The 25138-nt window shown below is 44.8% G+C and overlaps 1 protein-coding gene across 1 annotated transcript in view; it reads left to right on the top strand.

The window, feature by feature from the left end:
- The window catches only part of EXOC4 (exocyst complex component 4), a 351428-nt gene that overhangs the window by 164960 nt on the left and 161330 nt on the right, over nucleotides 1-25138 (top strand). Inside the window, exon 10 of the mRNA XM_066550131.1 lies at nucleotides 10317-10413. Coding sequence (XP_066406228.1) covers nucleotides 10317-10413 — 97 coding nt within the window. The remainder of the gene's footprint in view (nucleotides 1-10316; nucleotides 10414-25138) is intronic.

Consider the following 25138-nt stretch of genomic DNA (forward strand, 5'->3'; position numbering starts at 1 on the left):
ATTTTTTTTTCTGATGGACTGAAACATTCAAGTTTGGCTTCTTTAGCTTTTAACTGCTGAAGCTTTTCAGTGAAATCAAAAATAAGGCAATTTGTAATAATTGATTTTTTTTTCCCATATGTACTTCCTGAGCTTTTCCTAAATTGATAGAATGATTTGGGTTAAAAAAGGATCTTAGAGGTGATCCAGTGCCATCCCTGCCATGGGCAGGGACCCTTTCCACTATCCCAGGCTGCTCCAGCCTGGCTTTGGACACTCTGTAAAGGATGGGGCAGCTTCTCTGCACAACCCTTTCCAATTTTCTTATCCTTGATACCTGTGCAGCAGGAGCAGAAATTAAAAAGGAAACACAATTACAGAAATCAATTAAGATTTTTTTATAAAACCGAGTTCTTGGTTGTTATGTAGTGGAAATGTCAAATTCCCTGGTGATAGAAATGTACAGAAACATATGGAAAAGGCTGGTCAGCCTTCTCCATGGAATTTGTGATATTGGAAACATCCTGATCCTGACACAGTGGCTGCTGTGAAATGGTGTTTTATTAAATCACCAGGTTATTCTTGTGCCACCAGTGGCTTTGATTAACACTGAATTAGGGTCATATCCTACAATAACAGCGTTTCTAAATCCCTGGCTGCGTTTGGAGGAGTTGTGATTAAAATTCTGGCTGTTTTCCTGCAATTTCTGATGTCTCTGAGGGCCCAGTCCCCTCCTCTTTATTGGCATTTGAGTTTGGTTGCAGCCCCTGGGGTTTGGTGCCAATATCAGCCACAATCTCTGGGGGAGCAACTCTGCATGAAAATGCAAGAAATAAAAGCTGTAACAAAATTAACACAGAGCTCATGAATTGCCAGGCCCCACGGTGGGGGCTGTTCCCTCAAAGTCTTAATTCATCTTTGATTGAATTCCAAAGGCCAGACAAAGCAAGGGGGATGAGGAGGTGGGGAAACCCATCTGAAAGAGATTATGGGTGAGCAGGTTGAAGGATGCTGCCTGACAGCTCCCTGTGCATTCTGTGGGCAATCCAGTGCCATTCCCAGGGGGAAAAGCTGGGATATTCCTGGGGATCATTGTGCACGTTGCTGGAAAATGAATTTATTCCCTGCCATGGAGGGGCAGATGAGGAATCAGGAGGTTCCTTTGTTGGTGGGGATTTATGGAGGCATCCCAGTGTGGAATGAGGAGGATTTATTCTGCCTTGTTTTACCTGCCAGGTTTGTAACATTCTCAAGACTTGTCAAAAGATGGGTGAATTAATCTTCATTAGAACAGATTCCTTCATTAATACATGGAAAACAAGCCCAGGACAGCTTTCCTGGGGGCTGCTGGATCCCAGCTGTGTGCCAGCCTCAAAACCCTCCCTTTTACCAACGTGGTGAAAAACTGAAGCATTTTTAGACCTCTTGGTTGGACTCAATGATCACAGAGATCTTTTCCAACCTTAATAATTCCGTCATTCCATGTCTGCTTCTTCCAGAAGGCTGTACAACATTTTATTTGTCACCTGGACAAGGCCTGCAGGGACAGCACCCAGGGAATGGCTCCCAGTGCCAGAGGGCAGCCAGGGATGGGATCTTGGCAATGAGGAATTCCTGGCTGGGCTGGGATTGCCAGAGCAGCTGGGGCTGCCCCTGCATCCCTGCAGTGTCCAAGGCCAGGCTGGACACTGGGGCTGGAGCAGCCTGGGACACTGGGAGGTGTCCCTGCCCATTGAAACTGGACAATCCTGAAAGTCCCTTCCCACCCAAATCATTTTATCCTTCTGTAATTCCAGCCAATTCCTTTGTCTAAAATGTCCTGGAGGTTCTAAATCTTAAAAAAAAAATCAAAAAAAGATGAAACAGGGATTTTAGAGTTAAACAGCTTGTAAGAAAATAAACCAGCAAATGACACTGTGTCAGGAAATATCTTAGTTTATTTCACTTGCTTTTTGTTACCTCATGGTGGTTTTTTCTTTTTTTTTCCCTTTGTGACATTAAAACTGAATAGCAAACATGTCAGGGATATAGAAAATTCAGGTAGGAGCCATTTGCTGCTACAGGAGATAAGATAAAGGAAGAAAGCTCTGAGTAGAGAACAGTGGAAAAGTGGATGCAGGGTGTGAGTAATCACAGCTCATTAGCTCCAGTGCTTTTTCCAGCTCAGGATAAGGAATTCTGCTGCAGCCACGCTTTGGAACAGCTCAGATTTGTACACGGGGAGTTTTAGGCAAACCAACAAAATCCTAAATATGCAAGTTGACAAATCCATTAATCAAAGTGCCTGCTGCTCAGTCGTGTGGCCTGGGGGAGAGGAGGGAAAAAAAAAAGAAAAAGAAATCACAACAAGAAAAAGAGGAGAAATATGCATTTTAAACAATTTCTGTAGCTGGAAGGAGACTTTACATATGTGGCTGACACGGTGATCAAATGATAAAGGAGCCTGGAATTGAACCCCAACCTTTTGTGCAGGCTGTGAAAGCCGAGGCACGGCGCCGTTTTTCAAGGCAGATGGAGTGTGAGCAACTAATAAATCAGGTTTTGAAACATTAAAGAGCAACTTATTTAAATGCATATGGTGTTGGATCTCAGACAAGGCAGGATAGGGGAGCAGGGAGGGATTGGGAACATCAGCAATATGGCAGAGCAGGGGCTGGGGGGCTGCATCCAAATCAGGCACCAAGTCCTGGGATGTGCCACGGGAACGTGCTGGGAGAAGCTGTTTCAGGCAGGAGTTTGGGATTGTTGATCAGTTTGGGACATTATTCTGTGTTTAATGGGAAGCTGAAGTCAAAGCACGAATTTAAAACAGTGACTAAAAGGTTGGCGCCTTTTTTGTGACATTTCTCAGAACAGCTTTGCCAGGGGAAAGTTGGAGCCACAATCTCAATTCCCCTTTTGGGGAACTGAAATGCAGAAACCTGATCAGGGTCAGAGAGGCCACATCAGTCCTGTGGCTGGAATCCAGACTTGCCTCTCCTGCTTTGGGAAATCACTTTTCCTTCAGGGTTGAAGCAGGCTTGAGCTTGATCTGCAAACCTGAACAGCAATTCCAGTTCTGCTCAGAATCTCTGAGTGCTTTGGGTGGGAAGGGACCTTGGATCTCTTATTCATCTCTTACTGCATCCCTTGGTCATTGATAAGGAGAGAAAAGAGGCATTATTTCCATTCCTCATGGAATCATGGAATGGTTTGGGTGGGAAGGGACCCCAGAGCCCATCCAGTGCCACCCCTGCCATGGCAGGGACACCTCCCAGTGTCCCAGGCTGCTCCAGCCCCAGTGTCCAGCCTGGCCTTGGGCACTGCAGGGATGCAGGGGCAGCCCCAGCTGCTCTGGCAATCCCAGCCCAGCCAGGAATTCCTCATTGCCAAGATCCCATCCCTGGCTGCCCTCTGGCACTGGGAGCCATTCCCTGGGTGCTGTCCCTGCAGGCCTTGGCCCCAGTCCCTCTGCAGCTCTCCTGGAGCCCCTTCAGGCCTGCAATGTGCTGGAAGCTCTCCCTGGATCCTTCCCTTCCCCAGGGAAGCACCCCCAGCTCTCCCAGCCTGGCTCCAGCCCTGGAGCATCTTATCCCAATCCCTTTCCACTCCTTCTTTCCCATTTTTTCACCTGTAAAGGATTTGTGAGGTTTCAGCCCTTGGACTTTTCTTGATTTGACCATCCCTTAATTTCTGCTAGACATTTTTAATGTTTCACTGAAAGATTTTAGGTTGGAACCTCCCACTCTGGGGACCATCACCCCAAACACTGTTTTGGGGCGAATTTATCACTGGGAATATGGAAATATCACTAGGAATATGGAAATATCACGGGGAATATGGGACTATGGTTGGGAATTTATTGTGGTGGTGTTCACAGTGGTCCCTGGACAAGGGAAGAGATGAGAATCTTGACTCCTTGTTTCAGAAGGCTGATTTATTATTTTATATATATATTATATTAAAACTACACTAAAAGAATAAAAGAAAGGATTTCATCAGAAGGCTGGCAAGGAAAGAAGAGGAATGGAATATAAAATCTTGTGGCTGACCAGAGAGTCTGAGCCAGCTGACTGTGATTGGTCATTAATTAAAAACAACCACATGGACCAATCACAGATTCACCTGTTGCATTCCACAGCGGCAGATAACCATTGGTTACATTGAGGCCTCTCAGAGTGTCAGGAGAAAATATCCTCAGGAGAAAATATCCCCACAAAATGTGTCTGTGACAATTCATCGCTGATGGAAACACTGAAATGGGATCAACTTCATAACCTTGAGGGTGAGCTGAATTTCCAGAGTGAGTGGAGAGAGGTCAGCAGGGAGTGCTGTGGCTTTGGGATGTGCCAGTTTGGTGTCCCCTGTGCCCCTTTCAGGCTGGTGACAAGGCACTGGGAGCTGGAGCAGCTCTTGGAGTCACTCCATCATCTCCCAGCTCCCTTCCAGCCCCAGGTCTGACAGCAGCCAGTGCTTTACCACCTAATTCCCAGCAATTTTGGCTCTTCAGGAGTTCCATGTCACTCTGATCTCTGTTGATTTTGTGAAAATGTGGGTGCAGCGTGTTTGTAACCATCAGCCCCTTCTTCCTCATGGGCTGATGTATAAATTCCCACTTGCCATGATTAAAAGAAGAGCAGGTGATTAAGAGAAGCAAACAAGAAAGGCAATCTTTCCTCTGTCAGAAAGCTCTGCTAAATTGCTTCTCCCCTCAAGCAAGGAAGTAATCAAGTATTGGCTGGAGCTTATTCTTGTCAATCCTGATAAGGTGGATTTTGTTATCTGGTGCATCTCAGTTCCTATTCCAGGAGAGGGAATGGGAGCCCCACATGCTGGTCAGAGCAGGGTCACTCACTGCCACTTTGGGGCTGGAGAGGGAGCAAAAATCATCATTACAGAAGAATAATGTGCCTGAAATAATCCCCAAAATGCCACTGGAAGTGTCCAAGGCCAAGTGGGATGGAGCTCTGGGCACCCTGGTCCAGTGGGAGGTGTCTCTGCCCATGGCAGGGAGGGCACTGGGTGGGCTTTAAGGTCCCTTCCAACCCAAACCATTCTGGGATTCTCTGAAAGGGAATGAACTTTGAGGATTCAAAACATGCAAAAAAAATTGAGAGATGATAAATTGTGTTTGGTTCCATGTGAAAATAATTGAAATGTGTGAGTGCCAGTGCAGTGAATCAGTGCAGGAGAAACAGAACCTGGTGTTCCTGTCCTGAAACAGAACAGGAGAAACAGAACCTGGAGAAACAGAACCTGGAGAAACAGAACCTGGTGTTCCTGTCCTGAAACACAACAGGAGAAACAGAACCTGGTGTTTGTGTCCTGAGTGTCATGGAGCCAGGCTGGGAGAGCTGGGAATGCTCCCCTGGGGAAGGGAAGGCTCCAGGGAGAGCTGAGAGCTCCTTCCAGGGCCTGCAGGGGCTCCAGGAGAGCTGCAGAGGGACTGGGGCCAAGGCCTGCAGGGACAGCACCCAGGGAATGGCTCCCAGTGCCAGAGGGCAGCCAGGGATGGGATCTTGGCAATGAGGAATTCCTGGCTGGGCTGGGATTGCCAGAGCAGCTGGGGCTGCCCCTGCATCCCTGCAATGTCCAAGGCCAGGCTGGACACTGGGGCTGGAGCAGCCTGGGACACTGGGAGGTGTCCCTGCCATGGCAGGGGTGGCACTGGATGATCCTTAAGGTCCCTTCCCACCCAAACCATCCTGAGATTCTCTGACATTTGTAAACATGAAGGTTTCCATGCAAACATTTAAATTTGAACATACCCAGCAGAATGGAAAACTAATGCTCTCCTGATGTTTGTTCTGACTTTCAGCACCTGCAGAGATTCCAGTTTCCCTGCTCATCTCCTTTTTCATGTCGAAGCCTGACATTTTAGGGTTCATTTCAGACACACTGAGCTCTGTCACTAATGGCCCTGTCTCTGTCACCACTTGCAGTGACATTCAGGTGGGCACACTTCATTGCCAGCACGGCAGGAGGGTGTCATTAACTCTGTGACAAATTTCACTTCATCTCCAAGTTTTCTTTGTTTTTCTTTTGTTCTTCATAATTTATTACTGGGCAGATTAAACCAGCAAAGTTTGCTCCTAAGAGGAAACTGCTACAACAATGGTGCTTCCAGAGAGATGGGGAAGTTTGGGATATTTTCCTGGGTACACTGAAAGTGCAGAATTTGTCAGTTCAGCTCTGGTTTGGGAGGCTCCAAACTGGATCTCTTATTCATCTCTTACTGGATCCCTTGGTCTTTGATAAGGACAGAAAAAAAAGGCATTATTTCCATTCCTCATGGAATCATGGAATGGTTTGGGTTGGAAAATGCCATCCAGTGCCAGCCCTGCCATGGCAGGGACACCTCCCAGTGTCCCAGGCTGCTCCAGCCCCAGTGTCCAGCCTGGCCTTGGACATTGCAGGGATGCAGGGGCAGCCCCAGCTGCTCTGGCAATTCCAGCCCAGCCAGGAATTCCTCATTGCCAAGATCCCATCCCTGGCTGCCCTCTGGCACTGGGAGCCATTCCCTGGGTGCTGTCCCTGCAGGCCTTGGCCCCAGTCCCTCTGCAGCTCTCCTGGAGCCCCTTCAGGCCTGCAATGTGCTGGAAGCTCTCCCTGGAGCCTTCTCCTCTCCATGGGAACATTCCCAGCTCTCCCAGCCTGGCTCCAGCCCTGGAGCAGCTCCATGGGTTCCTCTGGAGTCTGTCCCACAGGTCAGGGACCTTCTGCAGCCTGGCCCATGGGAGGTGTCCCTGCCCATGCTGCAGGGGGTGGAACTGGGTGACCTTTAAGGTCCCTTCCCACCCAAACCATTCTGGGATTCTCTGCTCCCTGTGTTCCCCAGAGCTGCCAGTTTTGGGTTGTTTGGATGAACAATCCTTCACCTCCCTGCAGGAGAAGCTCTTGGTGGAATCAGTCAGGATGAAGGAATATTCCTGGCCCATTTTATGGAGATGTTGGTCGCTCTCCAGCACAGAGAATTGGCTGCAGTGGAGGAATCGTGGCTGGTCCATGTAATTAACACATTTCAGACCTTGATACCATCAGAGGAATCCCCTGTGGAGAACTCCAGTTCACAAGGAAAGGAATCCATCACTCTCCATGACTTTCCATGACAGAATTCCAGTGTTTGGAGCAGTGGAGGTGGGAGAGCAGTGGCATTAAAGCTGCACTGCTGTGTAGTTGGGATGTCCAAAGCATCACCAGGAATAAGATTTACACCTCAGCATCTTTTTTGGGGGGTAAAATATTTAAATATAAGCAAAATCCCTCCCCCCCTGTAGCCTGCACCTACCTGCAGAGCACCCACAATTACTCATGGAAGGCTGGGAGCCAAGGAGATGTAAAAGCATGTTTTTCTCTCGGTGCCAGGGTTCTGTTCTCCTCAAATCCATCATCATCTGGCCCAGCAGATCAGACAGATTGTTTTATTCCTCGCCGTGGAGTTCGTCCCAGTCAATAATATTGATTAGTGCAGGGTGACTTGATGGAACAAGAATAACACCCCTCTCTTAATTGGAACCTGCATCTCCTCATCCCTGCCTCAGCAGCTCATGCTTGGCTGGCTCCTTCAATAATTCTGTTCAGACACAGAGCCCACTGGAAATTGCAGGATCTGACATTAACAGGGGAAGTGAATAATTTTCTTTTCCTTGAACTCGACGCCTCTTTTCTTCCCCGATTAAACTGCCACCTTGGGAGAGTTCACTCTTTAAGCTGCCAGCTGAAATCCCCAGAATTTTTTTTTTTTTTTTTTTTAGAGCTGCCTTTTTCTAAATACCATCAGGAAAGTTTCAAGAACTCTGTTTTCAGTTGCTTTGTGCTTCCCAAGTCCATATGTTGGGTAGGATTTATGAGGGAGCTCTGTGTGCTCAGGGTTCATTCAGGAGCTGAGTCAGCTCTGGAAATGTTGTGACTGCAGACTTACAGTTCCCCAGGATTTCCCACTCCATGGGGAATTCAGAGCTGGAGCTTTTACTCTCACGTCTTTGAATCTCTGGGAATTCTTGTAGGAAACACTCCTGACCTACAGGGATTATTTAGGGTATGAAATGCTGGTGTTGGTGACCTGCTCAGTCCTTGCACGTTGCTGCAGAAGGGTCAAATAAATTCAGTCACCAAAGAGCTTTTTCTGTAGATTGATTGTTCTAAAGCCCATAAAATTCCCTTGGAAAAGAAGGCTGGAGTCACTTCCTCTCTTGTATTTGTGGGGTTCCCAGACGAAGGCAGGAATGATGAATCTGACTCCATGTTCTCAGAAGGCTCATTTATTATTTTATGATACTATGTTATATTAAAGAATGCTATACTAAATTATACTAAAGAATACAGAAAGAATACTCACAGAAAGGCTAAAAGATAATAAAACCTCATTACTCTTTCCATAGCCCCACACAGCTTGGCACTGATTGGTCACGAAGTTAAAACAATTCCCATGAAACCAATGAAACAATCACCTGTTGGATAAACAATCTCTAACCACATTCCAAAGCAGCAAAACACAGGAGAAGCAAATCAGATCATATTGTTTTCCTTTTTCTCTGAGGCTTCTCAGCTTCCCAGGAGAAGAATCCTGGGCAGGGGGATTTTTCCAGAAAATATGAATGTGACAATTTCTCATCAGTTGTATGGCTCCTCATTCCCATTTGGAGAAATCCTTTCTGTTGGAGGCAGATGAGATGTCAGAGTCAAAACCTTCAATGACCTCTTAAAGTAGTTTTGATTTCAAAACTTTGTCATTTCCCTGCCTCTAAAGCTGTCCCAAGAATGTGGTTAGCTTCTGTATTTATTATTTATTATCAATCTTTAAGGAAATTTCACATGGAAAGGGCTTGGTAATACCTGGGATATTCAGACTTTGCCCAAGTTCCTTTTTGGGGAGGCCCTGGAATGGAATTCCCAGAGAAGCTGTGGCTGCCCCTGGATCCCTGGAGTGTCCAAGGCCAGGTTGGACGGGGCTTGGAGCAGCCTGGGACAGGGGAAGGTGTCCCCATGGGATTGGAACTGGATGAGCTTTGAGGCCCCTTCCAACCCAGACCATTCCATGGTGATTTGTTTATATGTGGGGTGTCTGGCCTGTTGTCCTAAAAACATTTTCTTCAGGAATGGTTCCATGTGGACTATCAGGACATGCAGGGCTTTAAGGAAGTTGATATTTTCCCTCCCCTCTCTTTTCTCTCCCAGTATCCAAATTTAAGGCACTTGGGTGTCAGGAGCTGCCCGTGGAAGTAATTTAGGAGTGACACAGTGACACTGGTCAGGTTTTATTGCTACTCCAAACCCTGGAGCCTGGGGTGCGTAAATGATGTTCCCTGAGTTGTGTTTTGCTGCCAAATTCTGAAAATTTATTTTTCCTGTAGCTTAGAGAGCATCTGTACCCAGGTGGAACTCAGAGAAGGGAGAGTTCCAGGCAGGAATGACAGGACTCAGAGCTGGGAATTGTTAGGAAAATTAATCCACAAACACCAGAGGTTTATGTCCAAAAAGGAGACAGAGGAGTCCTTTCTGGCTTTATTGGAATAAAGGGAGAGGCCATGGGGCATTCCCCTGGGATCTCTCAAATTTTTGGAGGACACAGCTTCCTTTTTATCTCAATTTCCCAGCCTCATTTCCCTTCTCTCTTTCCCCATTTTTGAGGTACTTGAGAGGTGCAGACTTCACAATATGCCTGCTACCAGAGATTTCCCTCTAATATATTTTCATTTTTAATTCTCATGGAATTTAGGGGTTTTTCTTCCCCATTGTCTCTTTCATCTCTCAGTGTCTAATTTCGTTTATCAGCAAACCCAAAGTTTATTTGCAAAAGCAAATATCTTTTTCCATTCATCAATCAGTGGAATCCTTCCCATTGTTTCTTTTATCTCCCAGTGCTGGTTTCATCCATCAGCAGACCCAGAGCTTGTTTGGAAAGACAAATCCACCATTCCTCTCAGGAATGAACTCCTGGGACAGCCAGTAATACTAAATACAATAAATGGGTGAAAATGTCCCTGGCACCCAAACCAAGGCTGGAACTGTGCCATCCCCTGTCAGAGGAGCAGGAAAATTCTGGGAATTGTTTCCCTCCAAACCCTTTCCAAGCACTGTGGGCTTCAAAACACACCTGAGCCCCGTGGCCCGAGGTGAAGGATGTGCCAAAATGTCCCAAATCCTCTGGAATGAGAAGCCCAAAGTCACCTCCAAGCCCACCTGCACTGGGAGGGCACAGAGAGCGAAGCCTGGCGTTAATTGCTGATCTTTCACCAGGAAATAGGCATTTAATTCCTGTTTAATTATCGCTTGCTAAATGTTTAATTAGCACTTACTCTCTGAAAATCAAGGGATGTCGAGATCTGTTAGACAACATGTCCCACCTTATTTTCCAGGAGGACCAGATGATAACTTAATTGAAGGTGGTGGGTCCAAGTTTGTGTGCAAACCAGGAGCCAGGAACATCACCATCATCTTTCACCCCCTGCTCAGGTAAAATCTGCCTCTCTGCACGTTTCTACAGCTGCAAAACTTCAGAATAAGTAGGATTAAACCTTTGATTTGTGGGGATGTTGGGCAAATTCCAGTTCAGAGATCCCAGAGCAAAGGGGTTGCTTTGGAGTTGTTGATGTTGGGAAGTTGTTGCGTGTAAAAAAAATCACTTTTTCTAAAAGATTTAAATATTTAATATAAAATATTTTTCTAAAATAATTTGTTAATTTAGTAATAATTGTTATTTTTAAAATATTTAAATATTTAATATTATTTTTCTAAAATTATTTCATTAATCTTATTAATAATTATTATTTTCTAAAATGTTCATATTATAATTAATTAATTATATATAATTAATTATTTATATATAATTAATTTATATATAATATATATTATATATAATTATTTCTATATAATTAATTATATATATAAAATACTTAATTATTACATTAATTATTTAATTATTTTGGAAATATTTAATATTTCTCAAATACTTAATATTAAATATTTTTCTAAAATTAATTAATTAATTTTATTAGTAGTAGTATTCTGAAATTTTTAAATCTTTAATTATGACTTTTAATTATTTCAATATTTTAGAAATATTTGCTATTTCTAAAATATCTAATATTAAATATTTTTCTAGAATTAATTTGTTAATTTTCTTATTATTCTGACATATTTAAATATTTAATTATTACTATTAGTCATTTAAATATTTTTAAAATTAAGATGTTAGTTTTATTAATAATTATTATTTTCTAAAATTATCTATTTAATTATGACTATTAATGATTTAAATATTTTAGAAATATTTGATATTTCTGAAATATGTAAGTATTTAATATCTAAATATTTTAAAATATTTATTTAAAGAAAAATAAATATTTTTCTTTAAATATTTTTAATCTTTAAATCTTTTTCAAACTGAATTGTGATGTCAGCTGGGATTTCCTGTCTGGGTGACCCTGTGTCACCAACCAGTGTCATTTATTGACCTAAGCTGGGGAAAGTTTATTTGCAACCTGCCACAAATTATTTCTTGCTGTTCTTTGTGCTTATTAAAAAGTCAGAGGAGCTGCAAGGTGAGTTCATTGATAAAACACTGTGGGCTGGGGACTGCAAATTAATTCCTGATCCACAGCGAGCCTGTGATTACCAAAATTGTCACAGCTGGAGCTTTAAACAGAGCAAGCCTTGAATAAACCTCTTCTCACTGTATCATTCACCCCTGGTACCTGAATTCTGCTGCTTTTCTAGCAGTTTGTCCTGTTGGTTTTGTGGAAATTCAATAATACAAAGTTTGGATTGGTTCATGCCAACCTCCCAGCTCTGTTTTCCTGGGGGGGTTTTCCTTTCTTCCCCAGCACCTTTGGAGAGCATTTCCCTCCTTGCCTGTGTTTGTGTGAATTCACTGTCCTGAGTAACTCAACAGCAGGGGCTTCTCTGCAATGTTAAACCCAAAAAGGCACAAAATAATCATAAAAAATTATTGGGATCTGATCCCAGAAAAAGGAATCTCCTCCTGGTACCTCTGTGGCTGAGAGCTCGGCTTATTTGTGACTCCTCAGGACTTAAAAACACATTTGGAAAAGGCATAAATGCCTCCAAATCAAAATTTCTGGTGTTAAAACAGCAGGGATTGGAATAATCTTGAGAACATCCTGAAAAATGTGTTATGGTGTGCAAGATCTTGCCTTGAAAAAAAAGAGTTTATTTCTTGCTACGTGCCCATAATGAAGTGGAGAATTCCATAAGCACATTTCATTTCCACCTCTGTCTCTTTTAAACTGAAGAAATGTGCTAAAAGTAAATCTGCTACAGGATAATTTGTAGTTTTCAGCCGGTTTATGGTGGGAAAAGATGGACAACTGAAATTCAGTGCTCTTCAAGGTGTGACTATGAAATTCAGTGTTCTTCAAGGTGTGACTGTGATGATGTGGACTTCAATTTCTAAATCATTAATGAATTTTCAGGCCTCTTGCAAGCCCAGAGAGTGGTGGTGCTCTTATTTTTATTGATGAGATCTTTCCCATGGATTGAAATTCTTTCTCTTTGCCTTCCTGCTTTATTTTCCCCCCTTTATTTTTCCCTCCCATCTGAGTGAAACACGAGTGCTCTGCTTTAAATAGCACTTCTCCCAAACACTTCACTTTGCATTCCCAGCCTGCAAGTCAGGCAGGAGGAATCATTTGCCTCATAAAAAATAATTGCATGGAGATGAAGGTATCTGTGTACAGTGGATTTTTCATGCCAACCACCTGCAACATCTTCACTCCCTTGCATTGAGGATTTCATCAATAACTTCAGGAAAAGAAGGAAAACATGGAATGACCCCGGTTGCCCTTTTCTCCCTGTGGGATGGGAGAGTTTGGGGCTAAAACCCATTTTAATGTGGTTTTATTCATTTTCATGTTTAATGTGCTGAGAGATTTAAATCATGATGGATGGGGTGGAGAGAATCTGGGGTGATCACAGGATTTCTTTAGCTGACAGTAATTCCCTACAGGGAATTCTGATCCTGCTGTGACAGCCGTGGCCTGTCCCACCAGCAGCTGAAATGCTCAGTACAGTGAATTTGCTCAAATATTGATGCTTGCAGTGGCTTCTGGCACGTGGAATCATACAATCGTCATCTCTTGGTTAGATCCTTGTTGCCCTTTTCCAGATCTTCCTTTTCTAAATGTCCAGCTCTCCTGGAGGTAATTCCTGCAGAGCTGTGAAGTTTCCACCTGTTTTATTTTCCTTTTTGAGGCTCTTTATGACCTGCCCCCCTCATCTTTCATCACTGTCCCCTTTACATACTCGAAATTGATCTGGTTTGAATTCAAATGATCGATATTTTATTTACAAGGGTTTTTTCCCCCCTTGTTTTTATTAATGCGTGGCCAGAGGAGCTTCAGCACTGCATGGACTCTCTGATTTTATGAGGCAGCTGAGTGCTTCTCAAAGTATTAAACAGACTGGCTCACTGAGAAACAGACCCTGGTGTGCTGATTTAAAGCCTGAGCATCACATCAAGTGATGGCTTTAAAGGATAATTCAGCCCTGGAATGCTGAGGGGAGAGTTGGAAGCAGAGCATTCACACTCACCAGTGGGAACTTCTCTCTTTTGTACTCCTGCTATGAGAAGTGTCAGTGCTGATCACATCACAGGTGCACAAGCACTGGGACAGATTTGCTGCTTTATAAAGCCACTTTTTCATCCCTTTTATTTACAAACTGAGGGTGGAACTTGGCTCTAAATCCTTTCAAACAACACAGGGTCAAACTTTGGGTAGGGTGCAAATGAATCCATTCCCAATAATCAAAGTTTATGGAAACTCTTAATTAAAACCATGGGCAGTGTAAGGAGAAATACCTAAAAATGGTTTTCAAAGCTTTCCTTGCCTTTGAATTCCTTTAGAGCAGGGAGCCAGAGTTGGGAAGTGAGATTTGTGTTGTTCAGGATGTGGGTCCCTAATTTCCACGAGGACAGCTGAGACACACCAAGGCCCAGATTAATTAGCAGCACTTAATGACACCACCACAGACATGGAATAAATAAAGAATGTATTTCTGAGAGGCAAGTGGGTGTTCTAGAGGAGATGATTCCTGGGAATAGCCTTTCCTAACTACACCTGGAAAATAATTGCACTTAGAAATCGAGTCAGAACCCACCTCTGATTTTCCTTAATTACATTTCATGGGAGGTGCCAAAGTATAAAAGTTACCAGAGGAGCCCAGTTGCTTCCTTCATCCTTTGCTGGAGTTACTGGGCTGAGGAATAACATCTCCCTTTGGAAGAAGGAATCGCAGGAGCAATCCCAACACCCTCAATCTGGAACATGGAGCAGCCTGAGCAATGTCTGTCGTACCATTTGTTTGGTGGGGATTTTTTTTTTTTTTTATGTCTTTTTTTTTTTTTTTCCTTAATGTTTATTTGTTTCAGCTGGCATTTGAAAGGCACTTGGCTCCTCGGGGTAATAATCATTTTACATATGCTTTATAGAGTGTGTTTATTACCAGACAATTGAGGAACAGATGTCTGCAGTCTCCAGGCTGGAGGGGGAGGAATGGGAAGGGTGGGAGATGGAGGGGATGGATGGATGGATGGATGGATGGATGGTGGTGCTGAGGCAAAGGCAGCTGAGCAGTGCTGGATGCTGGATATTGAGGCCAGGGGGGGTTTCCATTTATTACCATCAGCCACACCTCATTAGGATCAAGCAGCAATTAAAAGGCTGGGAGGATGGAGGAGAAAGCCGAGTGCTCGTTGATTCGGAAGGAAGAGTCACTTCCCACCAGGATGTGACCTTGGGAAGGAGGAGTGGGAGAGGAATTATCCTGGCACCCCTGGTATCTCCAGGGGGTGTGCTGGGATCCCCTCTGCCAGGTGGGCAGGACTGGGCTGTGCCAGGGGTGTCACTGCCCTGGGGCTCAGAGTCTGGAGAGAAGGAGGAAAACAAAAAGGAAAAGCAAAATTCCCAATTTGCCGCTGCTGGCATCACTTGGGATGCAAAGAATGAAGGGGAGGGATCTCCCCTCTGCCAGGTGGGCAGGACTGGGCTGTGCCAGTGGTGTCACTGCCCTGGGGCTCAGAGTCTGGAGAGAAAGAGGAAAACAAAAAGGAAAAGGGAAGAAGGGGAAAAGGGAAGAAGGAAAAGCAAAATTCCCAATTTGCCGCTGCTGGCATCACTTGGGATGCAAAGAATGAAGGGGAGGGATCTCCCCTCTGCCAGGTGGGCAGGACTGGGCTGTGCCAGTGGTGTCCTGGTCACTGCCTTGGGGCTCAGAGTCTGCAGAGAAAGAGAAAAACAAAGAGTAAGGGGAAAAAGGGAAGAAGGAAAAGTAAAATTCCCTATTTGCCACTGCAGACATGGTTTGGGACGCAAAGAGGAAGTTTTAGTGCTCCATGTGTGCAAAGTTTTCTGCCTCTTGTTTTTTGGGATTGATGGGGGTGAGGGGAAGAGAGCAGCAGTAGTCTGACCTTCTGATGTAAGATGAAGTATTTCTGTTCCTTCCTGCAGTCTCCATCACTGAAAGCAGTAGGCTTGACAGCAACTTTGGAATTAACTGTTCCTTCCAGTTACTTTCATGCAAATAAAAGAGGGATTGCTTTGCTATTAAATTAAAAAACCCTTTAGGGACTAACTGGGGAGGGGGGTGATGGACTTTTGCTGCCTGTTGATATCAGAATGTCCCTCTCCAGTCAAGTGTCAGGTGCGAGGAATTCCCTGTCCTTGGGAGGGAAGTGCCCAAGGTGCAGGGCAAGTGCATCCACCCAGGTGCATGAGTATAACAGGGACGTTCTATGGGAATAATCCTGCCAAGCTGCTGTTGAAATCAGGATATGTAAAGATGAAGGGTGCTGGATGTAGAATTTAAATCCTGTTTATTTTGAAAATGTTGGGAGGGGACAGCTAAGTTGTCATGGGACATCAAAATCCTTTGGTCTTTGAGCATCAGCTGCTGCTGGAGTTAAAAACTCCATCACTAAATTGATCTAAAACTCAGTGTATAACTCAGAATCCCTGTGTATCTCACCAATAACCCCTTTTACATCTCTACACTTATAATAATAACAATTATCATCTCATTTTATTTTAAAATGTGCTGTAATATCTCGTAATTGCACACTATAAAATTAATACTTGATAATATAGGGACTGTTGGTCTTGGGAAGCAAAAGGAGTGTGAAAATTAGATGAGTTTGTTACATTTAAACTATGCTAAATCACACCAAATAGGTTAAGAAAAATCAGTGGTATTTTAAAGTCTAAGGATTATTCATTATTAGTGAAGTAGATAGAAAATGTCAAGTCCCCCTGTGGCACAAATACTGCTAAATAATGAGAGCTGATGCCTTTGGCTTTCTGAATCAAACCTAAAATACTTGATTGCAGAGAAATCAATAAGGCTAACTCAAGCTGGGAGAGGGAACTTGGAGTGTTGACTACCTAAAGTTTGTGTTTGAGTCTGAGTAATGTGCAGAGGATCAGGGCAAATTAAAAAAATATCTGAGGTGCTGTTAAGTGCACAGGAAACTTGAAGGTGGTGGGTCCTTGAAAAGAACCCTCCAGATTTCATCAGGTCTTGCATTTTGACAGATCCCCTTCAAAGGGTAGGAAAATATCACTCACTTAGTGGAATTCTTGCTTCTGTGGTGTAGGGAATCTCTTCCTGCTCTCTGGGGCTGGGAGATGGGGCCTCTGGTGAGAAAGATGAGGCTCAGAGCAGGAGATCACAAATTCCCAGGATCACTGAGGTGGGAAAAGCCCTCCAAGGTCATCCAGTCCCAGCTGTGCCCAATCCCCACCTTGTCCCCAGCCCAGAGCCCTGAGTGCCACCTCCAGGTGTTCCTTGGGCACCTCCAGGGATGGGCACTCCAAACCTCCCTGGGCAGCCCCTTCCATGGGGGTTGACCCCTCTTTCCATGAGGAAATTCCTCCTGGTGTCCCCCCTGAGGCTGCCCTGGCCCAGCCTGAGGCCGTTCCCTCTGCTCCTGTCCCTGTTCCCGGCTGTGCCCTCCTGGCAGGGACTTGTGCAGAGCCACAAGGGCCCCCTGAGCCTCCTTTGCTCCAGGCTCAGCCCCTGCCCAGCTCCCTCAGCCCCTCCTGGTTCTCCAGACCCTGCCCAGCTCCCTCAGCTTTTCCTGGTTCTCCTGACCCTTCCCAGCTCCCTCAGCCCCTCCTGGTTCTCCAGACCCTTCCCAGCTCCCTCAGCCCCTCCTGGTTCTCCTGACCCTTCCCAGCTCTGTTCCCTTCCCTGGACCCTCTCCAGCCCCTCCAGGTCTCTCCTGTCAGGAGGGACCCAGCACTGGACACTCCTGAGTGACCCCAAGCTGGACACTGCCCTCAGCACTGCCAGCACCAAGAGATCTCAAATCCTTATTACAGAAACACAAAATTCAGCACTGGAAACGAGGAAGGGACCTTAAAGTTCATTTATTTCCAGCCTCTCACCATGGTCAGGGCACCTTCCACCAGGAGAACTTTCCCCTGGATACTCCCAGCTTTATTTTAGAATTTCCCCTCTTGCTGCAACTTCCCATCCACTCGCTGCTTCTTTGCATTGCCCTGAATGGGAACCTTCAGGGAGCAATTTGACACCTCCCCTGGGAATGTTTTTCCCTCCCTTTCCCCATTTAATGAGTGTTTAGGAGGCTTTTAGCTGCTGCTGACGTTCAGTACTTTCAGTCTGCCTGCAGCAGGGATGGATGTTCCTCCCAGGCGAATCCCAGCCCCTTTTCCTCCCTGACAAAGTGAAGGATGAAGACACACCTCAGCCGAGCTCCTTGTTGTGACACTGCTAAGGAAAGGTTTCCTCCTGACTGGGGCCATCACAGGGATTGGGGACTCACACAGAGAAGGGATGGGGAACAGCTTCACATTTTGTGCCTTTTTTTTCTCCCCCCCCGATGCTTTATGAGAACTGACAGTCTTGCTGTGTGTGTCTGATTAAAGATGACAGTTTATAAAAACCTTAAGGTGAGGCTGTTCATTTTCCATGACAGAGAATAAAGCGATCCCCACCCCCCCCCCTCACTGCCACCTCCCACACAAACAAAAACTCTCACACACCAAAAAAAAAAAAACCAAAAAAAAACCCTCTTAATATGTGAGGCATTGATTTTATATTGTCTGTCAGAGAATGTGCTTCAGCAGATCAGTCAAGTTTGGAGTTTTCAAACATGCTTCATCCAAAGGGAAAATCAACAGCCTGTCAGAAATTTCACATGTCTCCAGCTCCTCCTTCCCTTTGGATGAAATACAAACTGAAGGAACAGAGAAATTTTGACATTTGCAAGAGCTGGGGCTGAATAGCTGAAAAGAGTGTTAATGTAATTCCATGGTAATGAGGTACTTTGAACCAGGCTTGTGTTCATTGAGCCAACAAAGCAGGATTAGCTCATTCCTTCCTGGGATCACAGAATGGTTTGGGTTGGAAGGGACATTAAAGATGACCCAGATCCACCCCATGCCATGGGACATGTTCCACCATCCCAGGTTGCTCCAAGCCCCAGTGTCCAACCTGGCCTTGGACACTTCAGGGATCCAGGGGCAGCCACAGCTTCTCTGGGAAACCTTAAATTTACTTCCAGCATTTCACTCGTGCTCTCCTGGAGGAGGATTGAGCTTCCCCACCTTGCTGAGCACTGTTATTCTGATTTTGTCACAGGGGTTGATGATGGCATGTGCATTTCCAGGGATTTATTGATTCCTTGGGAACAGAGCAGTTCAGTCAGGAGGGTTCTAACAGGATCCAGTCTCGGGATTTCTGCTGCTCACAGTGACCCTGAGATGCATTAGAGAATCTCTTTTCCCAGCCTGGCAGTTGAAGAAGGAGTCAGAACTCTTCTGTTCTCATTCTCAAGGTTGTTCATTGTTTCTTATCTATAACATTCTTTCTCTGGCCTGCTGAGGTCTGTCCAGCAGGTCAGACAGAGGCACTCTGACCACCTTGGGGTGGTGTTAACATTTTATACTAAAAACTACGTGTGCATTATTTACCATAACTTCCCAATACCTATCACCTATGTTAGACAGGGAGCTTCTACCTTAAACCAATCCAAAAGTGCCACCATCACAGCAGAAGATGGAGGCCAAGAAAAAGGACAGAACACACCCAGATTCCTCCATCCTGCCCCCTGAACCCCCATTCTAAATCCCCAAAATTCTACTTTTCACCCTGTGACAAACTAACTGCTTTTCTACTTAGACTTTCATGGCTTGCAGATCCTCATATAAGGTTGGTAATTTTTTCAATGGGTCAAAATCAAAGGCACAGGAGTCTTGGGCTCTGTGCCAGGGTCTCTCAACCCATCCAGGACAGCCAGAGGAATTCCCTGAATTCTGACAGTCCAATCCCCTGAGCAGCTCAGGGCTCACCACATGGCCAGGGAAGTTTTGGAAGGGCAAAATGGATCCATTGATTCAATTGAACCATCTCAGGTACAAAATTCCTTAAAAAACCCAAGTTCCACACTGAGATCCACGTTTAAGACTCACTAAGGTTGGAAAAGCCCTTTAAGATCATCAAGCCCAACCATTAACCAGCACTGCCAAGGCCACCACAAGTCCCCAAGTGCCACAAGAATTGCCAAACATTTAAAATCTCAATCACAAGTGAGATCTTCCCATGTAGGAGCTGATGCTTTTCAAGCAGCTCCTTTGCTATTGAGGAATGAACTTCCAGTAGTAGCTAAAACTTGATTAAATAGCCCCAACTTTCATTTCAAATACAGGAAATAATACTCTGGCATTGCTAAAAAAAATCTGTAGAGCAACAGAAGAGCTCCCATGGCACAATCAGAAAAGCATCTTTGATTTTTGTGGTGGAAGAAAAGGGAAAAAGAACTTGACAAATTCTAAATTTGTAATCTGTCTATGGAAGATTCAAAAAATGGAAGTTCAAAAAAATACTTCAGTGAGGGTTTTCCCTGAATGGGGGAAATCCAAGGATGAAAACACAATGTGGTTTAGGTCCACTTTATGGTACTATTGCCATAAAAAAAAAATTGTTACACAACGCCTGTGGTTGCTTTCATCAAGCTTTATGAATTTTTGATTGAAGGCAGGAGAGCTGGTGCTGGATGAGAACAAAAGAAAAGGTGATTCCTGTGTTTAGGATTTGCTGTCAAAAGCAAAGATCTGAAGCCTGGAATGACCCCACATCCCCCATGGAGCAATCAGAGCAATGAAAGGAAAGATTAATAATTTAATTTTTTGTCATGGTTGTGTTTTACATCAGTGTGGTGGTGTTCAGCTCAAGGGTTTTCTGGGAAAAGCCTTTGGTGGTGAGCTGGAATTCCCTTGGAGTTGGGCACCTCGAGTGGGAGCTCTCACTTTGTGTTTTACCTGGATTCTTCTTGCAGGGCTTTTTTCTTTAAAACCTTTTGCACAAAGTGTTGTGGTTTGGGGAAACCAGAGCTGTTCCCTCAGAGCATGGAGGTGAATTCTTGTCTCCCCCACAGATGCTAAAAGAGAAGGAAGGGAGATTTTCAAAGTGTTTAATTTTCATTTAAGATAATCTGAGCTGTTTATTTCAACTGTTCCCCTCTTTTCAGTTTCCTGAGCTGAGCTAGGTTTGAAAGTGGGTTTGAAGTTCCTTCACCACTAAGCTGCATTTTCCCATTCTGCTGAATTCCTGCATATTACAGTGCATGACCCTCATTTATTCCTATTTTATTGGAATTATTTGCTTCAGACTCATCAGATGTGGCTCCACAAACACTTGCAGGGTTTTCATGGGGACGTGGCAAAAAGAAAGTCCTGGTAGAACCTTGGGAAAAACCTTTTAGGGATGGGAGCCTGTGAAAAAACAGGTTTTTCAAGCACCAGGTCATGACACAAAATAACCTTTTGTTGGGATATTCCTGAGGGATTTAACTTTAAATTCTGTTGACTTTTAGAGATCTGCAGAATAGGCATAAATACATTTTGCAGGCCAGAAGTCGGCCTTTAGTTTGGTTATTTTGGGTCCTGGGAATCTTGAATTTCGGATAGCTCAGCAGGAATTGCACTTTGTGGAATATCACTGAAAAGCACTTCCACAGTTCCTTTCCTCTGGTAACTTCCAAACTTTTCAGAGACAAAATTCATTCACACCTAAGTGTGAAATTGCTCTGTCCATGGAAATCCTGGTGCTGGAACTGCCAGGGAAGAAGTTGGGAGTGAAGTGTAGAGTTGAATGGTCCTGAAATCTGTGCAGATTTAGAATAAATGGGAAAAAAACTGGAAGTCCTAAATTCCCACTGTTATTTACCAAGCTCCGTATTTCCCATTTTATTGCAATTTTGTCTCTCCAAGTTGTATTTTTACAAATGGATTTGCTCTGGAGGTGTGACAGGTCTGAGGCAGCTCCAAGAGTCCTTATTAATTAAAGCTTTATCCTCACTGTAAGGTGAAATAATGCTGCTAAATAAGTGCAGCTCCCTCCAAAATTCCTTGGTTTTGGGATACCCAAGTTGGATATTTTTTACCTGAGCCAGGGAACTCATTCAGGGGATACAAGACAGAATTCTTCCTTATACAGAGAAAAACTGGAGACCTTCTAGAAATAACAGTAATTACAACAAGAAGGGGGGAAAATGTTGGCAAGTGTGATTTTCTAACAGCTCTCCCAGAGGAAATCCTGGTGGATTTTGGAGGTGGATGAGTGACAGCCTGCTCTGGTGGACAGCCAGAAACTCAGCACTGCTCCACAGAGTAGGGAAATTTATACACTCTTAAAGCTTTATCACCTTACAGGCAGGAGATAAAACCATCCCCTCGTGCTGCATCTTTGCAGCAGGTGGAGGCAGGCCTGGACTCTGGGACAATTCCTCATTTTATTGCCTGGGGTTGTGCAGTTTGTCACTGCAAGCCATCCCTGAGACAATCATTCCTCTTGACGTGCCCAGGCTGAGGGATGCGAGGGAAAATTGGTCTCGTGGTGCACCCTGACAACCAGGCTGGACCTGCAGCACAGTCATTCATCTGAGCTGAGAAAAAGGTGTTGCTAAAAGGTAATAAAAGCTGATTAATTGCAGGGAATCCCTCGGTTGCTGGTTGCTGCCTTAGGTTAACGTTGGGATTTTGATGTCTCACCTTTGCCTGGCTCCTAAAGTCTTGTTTTATCTGCTTCCCAGGCATTTATTCCAAGTTTTTCATGGCACTGAGTGTTTGGAATAGAACAGAATTATGGAATCGTGGAATGGTTTGGGTTGGAGGGAAGTTAAAGTTCATCAGTGCCATGGCAGGGACACCTTCCACCATCCCAGGGTTCTCCAAGCCCATCCAGCCCTGCCTTGGACACCTCCAGGGATGGAACAGGGTCCTTCAACCCAGGCATTTAAAAACCACTTCTTCCTCTAATTTAATGTATTTTAGCAAAAAACAGAGATGAAAAGTCCAATGCTGTGACAACAGGGACATTTTTCTTCTTTCAAACAGAAGTTGAAATAAAATCTTTCCTAGAATTCTTTCCAATTCCCAAAGCTCAGGTGGATCCTGTTGGAGACTTGTCTTTACCTCCAGGTGTTGAATTTCAAAGGCAATTTAAAATACATTATTTTCCTCTCCTTTTTCATACAAATCCAGTTGGGCTAACTGGGATTGACAGTGAAAACCTCTCTGTGTTTTCTGCTTCCAGGCCAATCTTTCTTCTCAAACGTTTTACTTTTCTGATAGAAAAGTTCCCCTGAGCTGCCTTGTCCCCACTGCTGACCCCATCACCCATGGGGTTCTTCACCTCACAAAACCCACTTTTCCCATCTGCATCCCTTGGGAGCCTCCTAGGGAAAATTTCTGTTAAAAATTTTTCTCTTCCCTGTTACAAAAAAAAAACAACAAATAGAAGTTGTCAAGGATGGGGAAACTATTGTTGCAGTGAGCAGAATGGGTGCTTATTATCATTTATGGACACGCCCAGGTCAAGAGTGAAGTGGTTTTTTCTGTTTAGTTTGCTGAAAAGCTGGGATGGCTTTAATTGCTGGTTGTCATTTGTAATGGAGTAGATGCAGTATTAGAATTATTCAGATAATTTGTTGTAATTACCCACCATCAGGAGCTTTACAATGCTCCAAACACAATCTTTGAAGCAATGGAACCGAGTCCTTTGAATGGAAGGCAGCAGCTCTTGAGAGCACAATATCATTTATAGATTGTCAATCAACGCAGCGAGGTAAACAAAACAAAGGTGCTTTTCCACAAATTCTTCCAGTGCCCTAAACTTTCCCAAAAATCTTGGCAGAGCAAGCAACATGCCTGGAGTGCTGATAAAGCAAAGCTTTTGCAGAGTTCCTCAAAGCAGGCAGGCTTTGAGAAGCATTGTGTGCTTTGAATAAAGTGTTATCCACAAAAAACCTCCCCGTATCAATGCCCCAGGGAGCATTATTCATTCTGGCTCTGCTGCAGCAGGAGGGAAGAATCTCCCTGAGGTGCTGCTGCCCCTGATTCTGGGTGAGAAAATGGGAAATGGGGCAGAGCTCTCTGGGGAGGCAGAGGTACCCATTTGCATCGCCCCCCTCTCCACACCCAAATGAACCCACAGATGCAAACGAAGCAGGGGAGGCTGAGCTCCCAAATTTGTATTCTCCTGGCTCAGGGCCTGAGCCTTGTCAGGCAAACACAGAGAGAGGGAGTGAAAAAAACCCCAGAGTGTCATGAGCAGAAGTGTGGGCTCCCCGTGACCTTTACCTACTGTGATAATTCTGATGTAGAACGACCAAATTCCTGGAGATGTTTAATCAGCAGGGTTGAATTTTGATGAAAGCACATGTCACAGTGCCATTACTGCTGCAGGAATTAATTCTGGTTCAGAGCAATGTTCTGGCTTCATGAGGATTAACACTGGTGAACTGTCACCTTTTCAAATTCCAAAATTCCCTCCAGCCCTGCTGGCCCAGAGCTTCATTTAAGATGGAAAAAATGTCAGCTGGCAAAACCCCCTGAGTGCTGGGCTGATCCCACAGCAGGGCAGGGGGATTGTGTCCCTGTGCCCGTCTCAGGTGAGACCCCACCTGCAGAGCTGCCCCAGCCCTGGGGACAACAGCAGCAGCAGCACCTGGAGCTGCTGGAGAGAGCCCAGAGGAACCCATGGAGCTGCTCCAGGGCTGGAGCCAGCCTGGGAGAGCTGGGAATGTTCCCCTGGAGAAGGGAAGGCTCCAGGGAGAGCTTCCAGCACATTGCAGGCCTGAAGGGGCTCCAGGAGAGCTGCAGAGGGACTGGGGCCAAGGCCTGCAGGGACAGCACCCAGGGAATGGCTCCCAGTGCCAGAGGGCAGCCAGGGATGGGATCTTGGCAATGAGGAATTCCTGGCTGGGCTGGAATTGCCAGAGCAGCTGGGGCTGCCCCTGCATCCCTGCAATGCCCAAGGCCAGGCTGGACACTGGGGCTGGAGCAGCCTGGGACACTGGGAGGTGTCCCTGCCTGCGATCTGGAAAGGTCCCTTCCCACCCCAAACTGTTCAATAATTCCATGATAAATTATCCAGTATTGGGACTTCAAACTCCACACCCACTCAGACATGGAATTTATCTGGGTAACAAAGCATCAATGAAAGCTGAATTAAGGCATTGTGTGTATATTCTGTATTTTTAGCCTAGATTTTGGATGAGGAGGTGTAAATTGATTATATTTTTGTTTGTCTCCAGGGAAGCACTTGTCCATGTATAGTCTCTTGATGGGAATAACATCTCTGCAAATTCCCTAAAATCATGATCCAGAATGTCCTTTAACCCAGGCATTTAAAAACCACTTGTTCCTCTAATTTAATGTATTTTAGCAAAAAACAGAGATGAAAAGTCCAGTGCTGTGACAACAGGGACATTATTCTTCTTTCAAACAGAAGCTGAAATAAAATCTTTCCTAGAATTCTTTCCAATTCCCAAAGCTCAGGTGGATCCTGTTGGAGACTTGTCTTTACCTCCAGGTGTTGAATTTCAAAGGCAATTTAAAATATATTATTTTCCTCTCTTTTTTCATACAAATCCAGTTGGGATAACTGGGATTGACAGTTTATTTCTAAGGATTTTAATGGGCATAAATCTCTCTCTGGCTGGAATCAGCCTGGGGAATGACAAGCCAAGCTCAGGAGATGATCCATGTCCCCGTGTCCCTGTCCCCCACGGCCACTTCCAAAGAGTTCCCTGGCTTTGCTGGCAACTCCCAGCAGCTCCACAAAGGGAAAAAAGTCAAATTGTCAAAAGTCATTAGTGGCTGTCACTTCGTGGACCTTCACACTGGAGTTCCCCCTTTGG

Source organism: Molothrus aeneus, chromosome 5 (genome assembly GCF_037042795.1).
Source record: "Molothrus aeneus isolate 106 chromosome 5, BPBGC_Maene_1.0, whole genome shotgun sequence".
NCBI lineage: Eukaryota > Metazoa > Chordata > Aves > Passeriformes > Icteridae > Molothrus > Molothrus aeneus.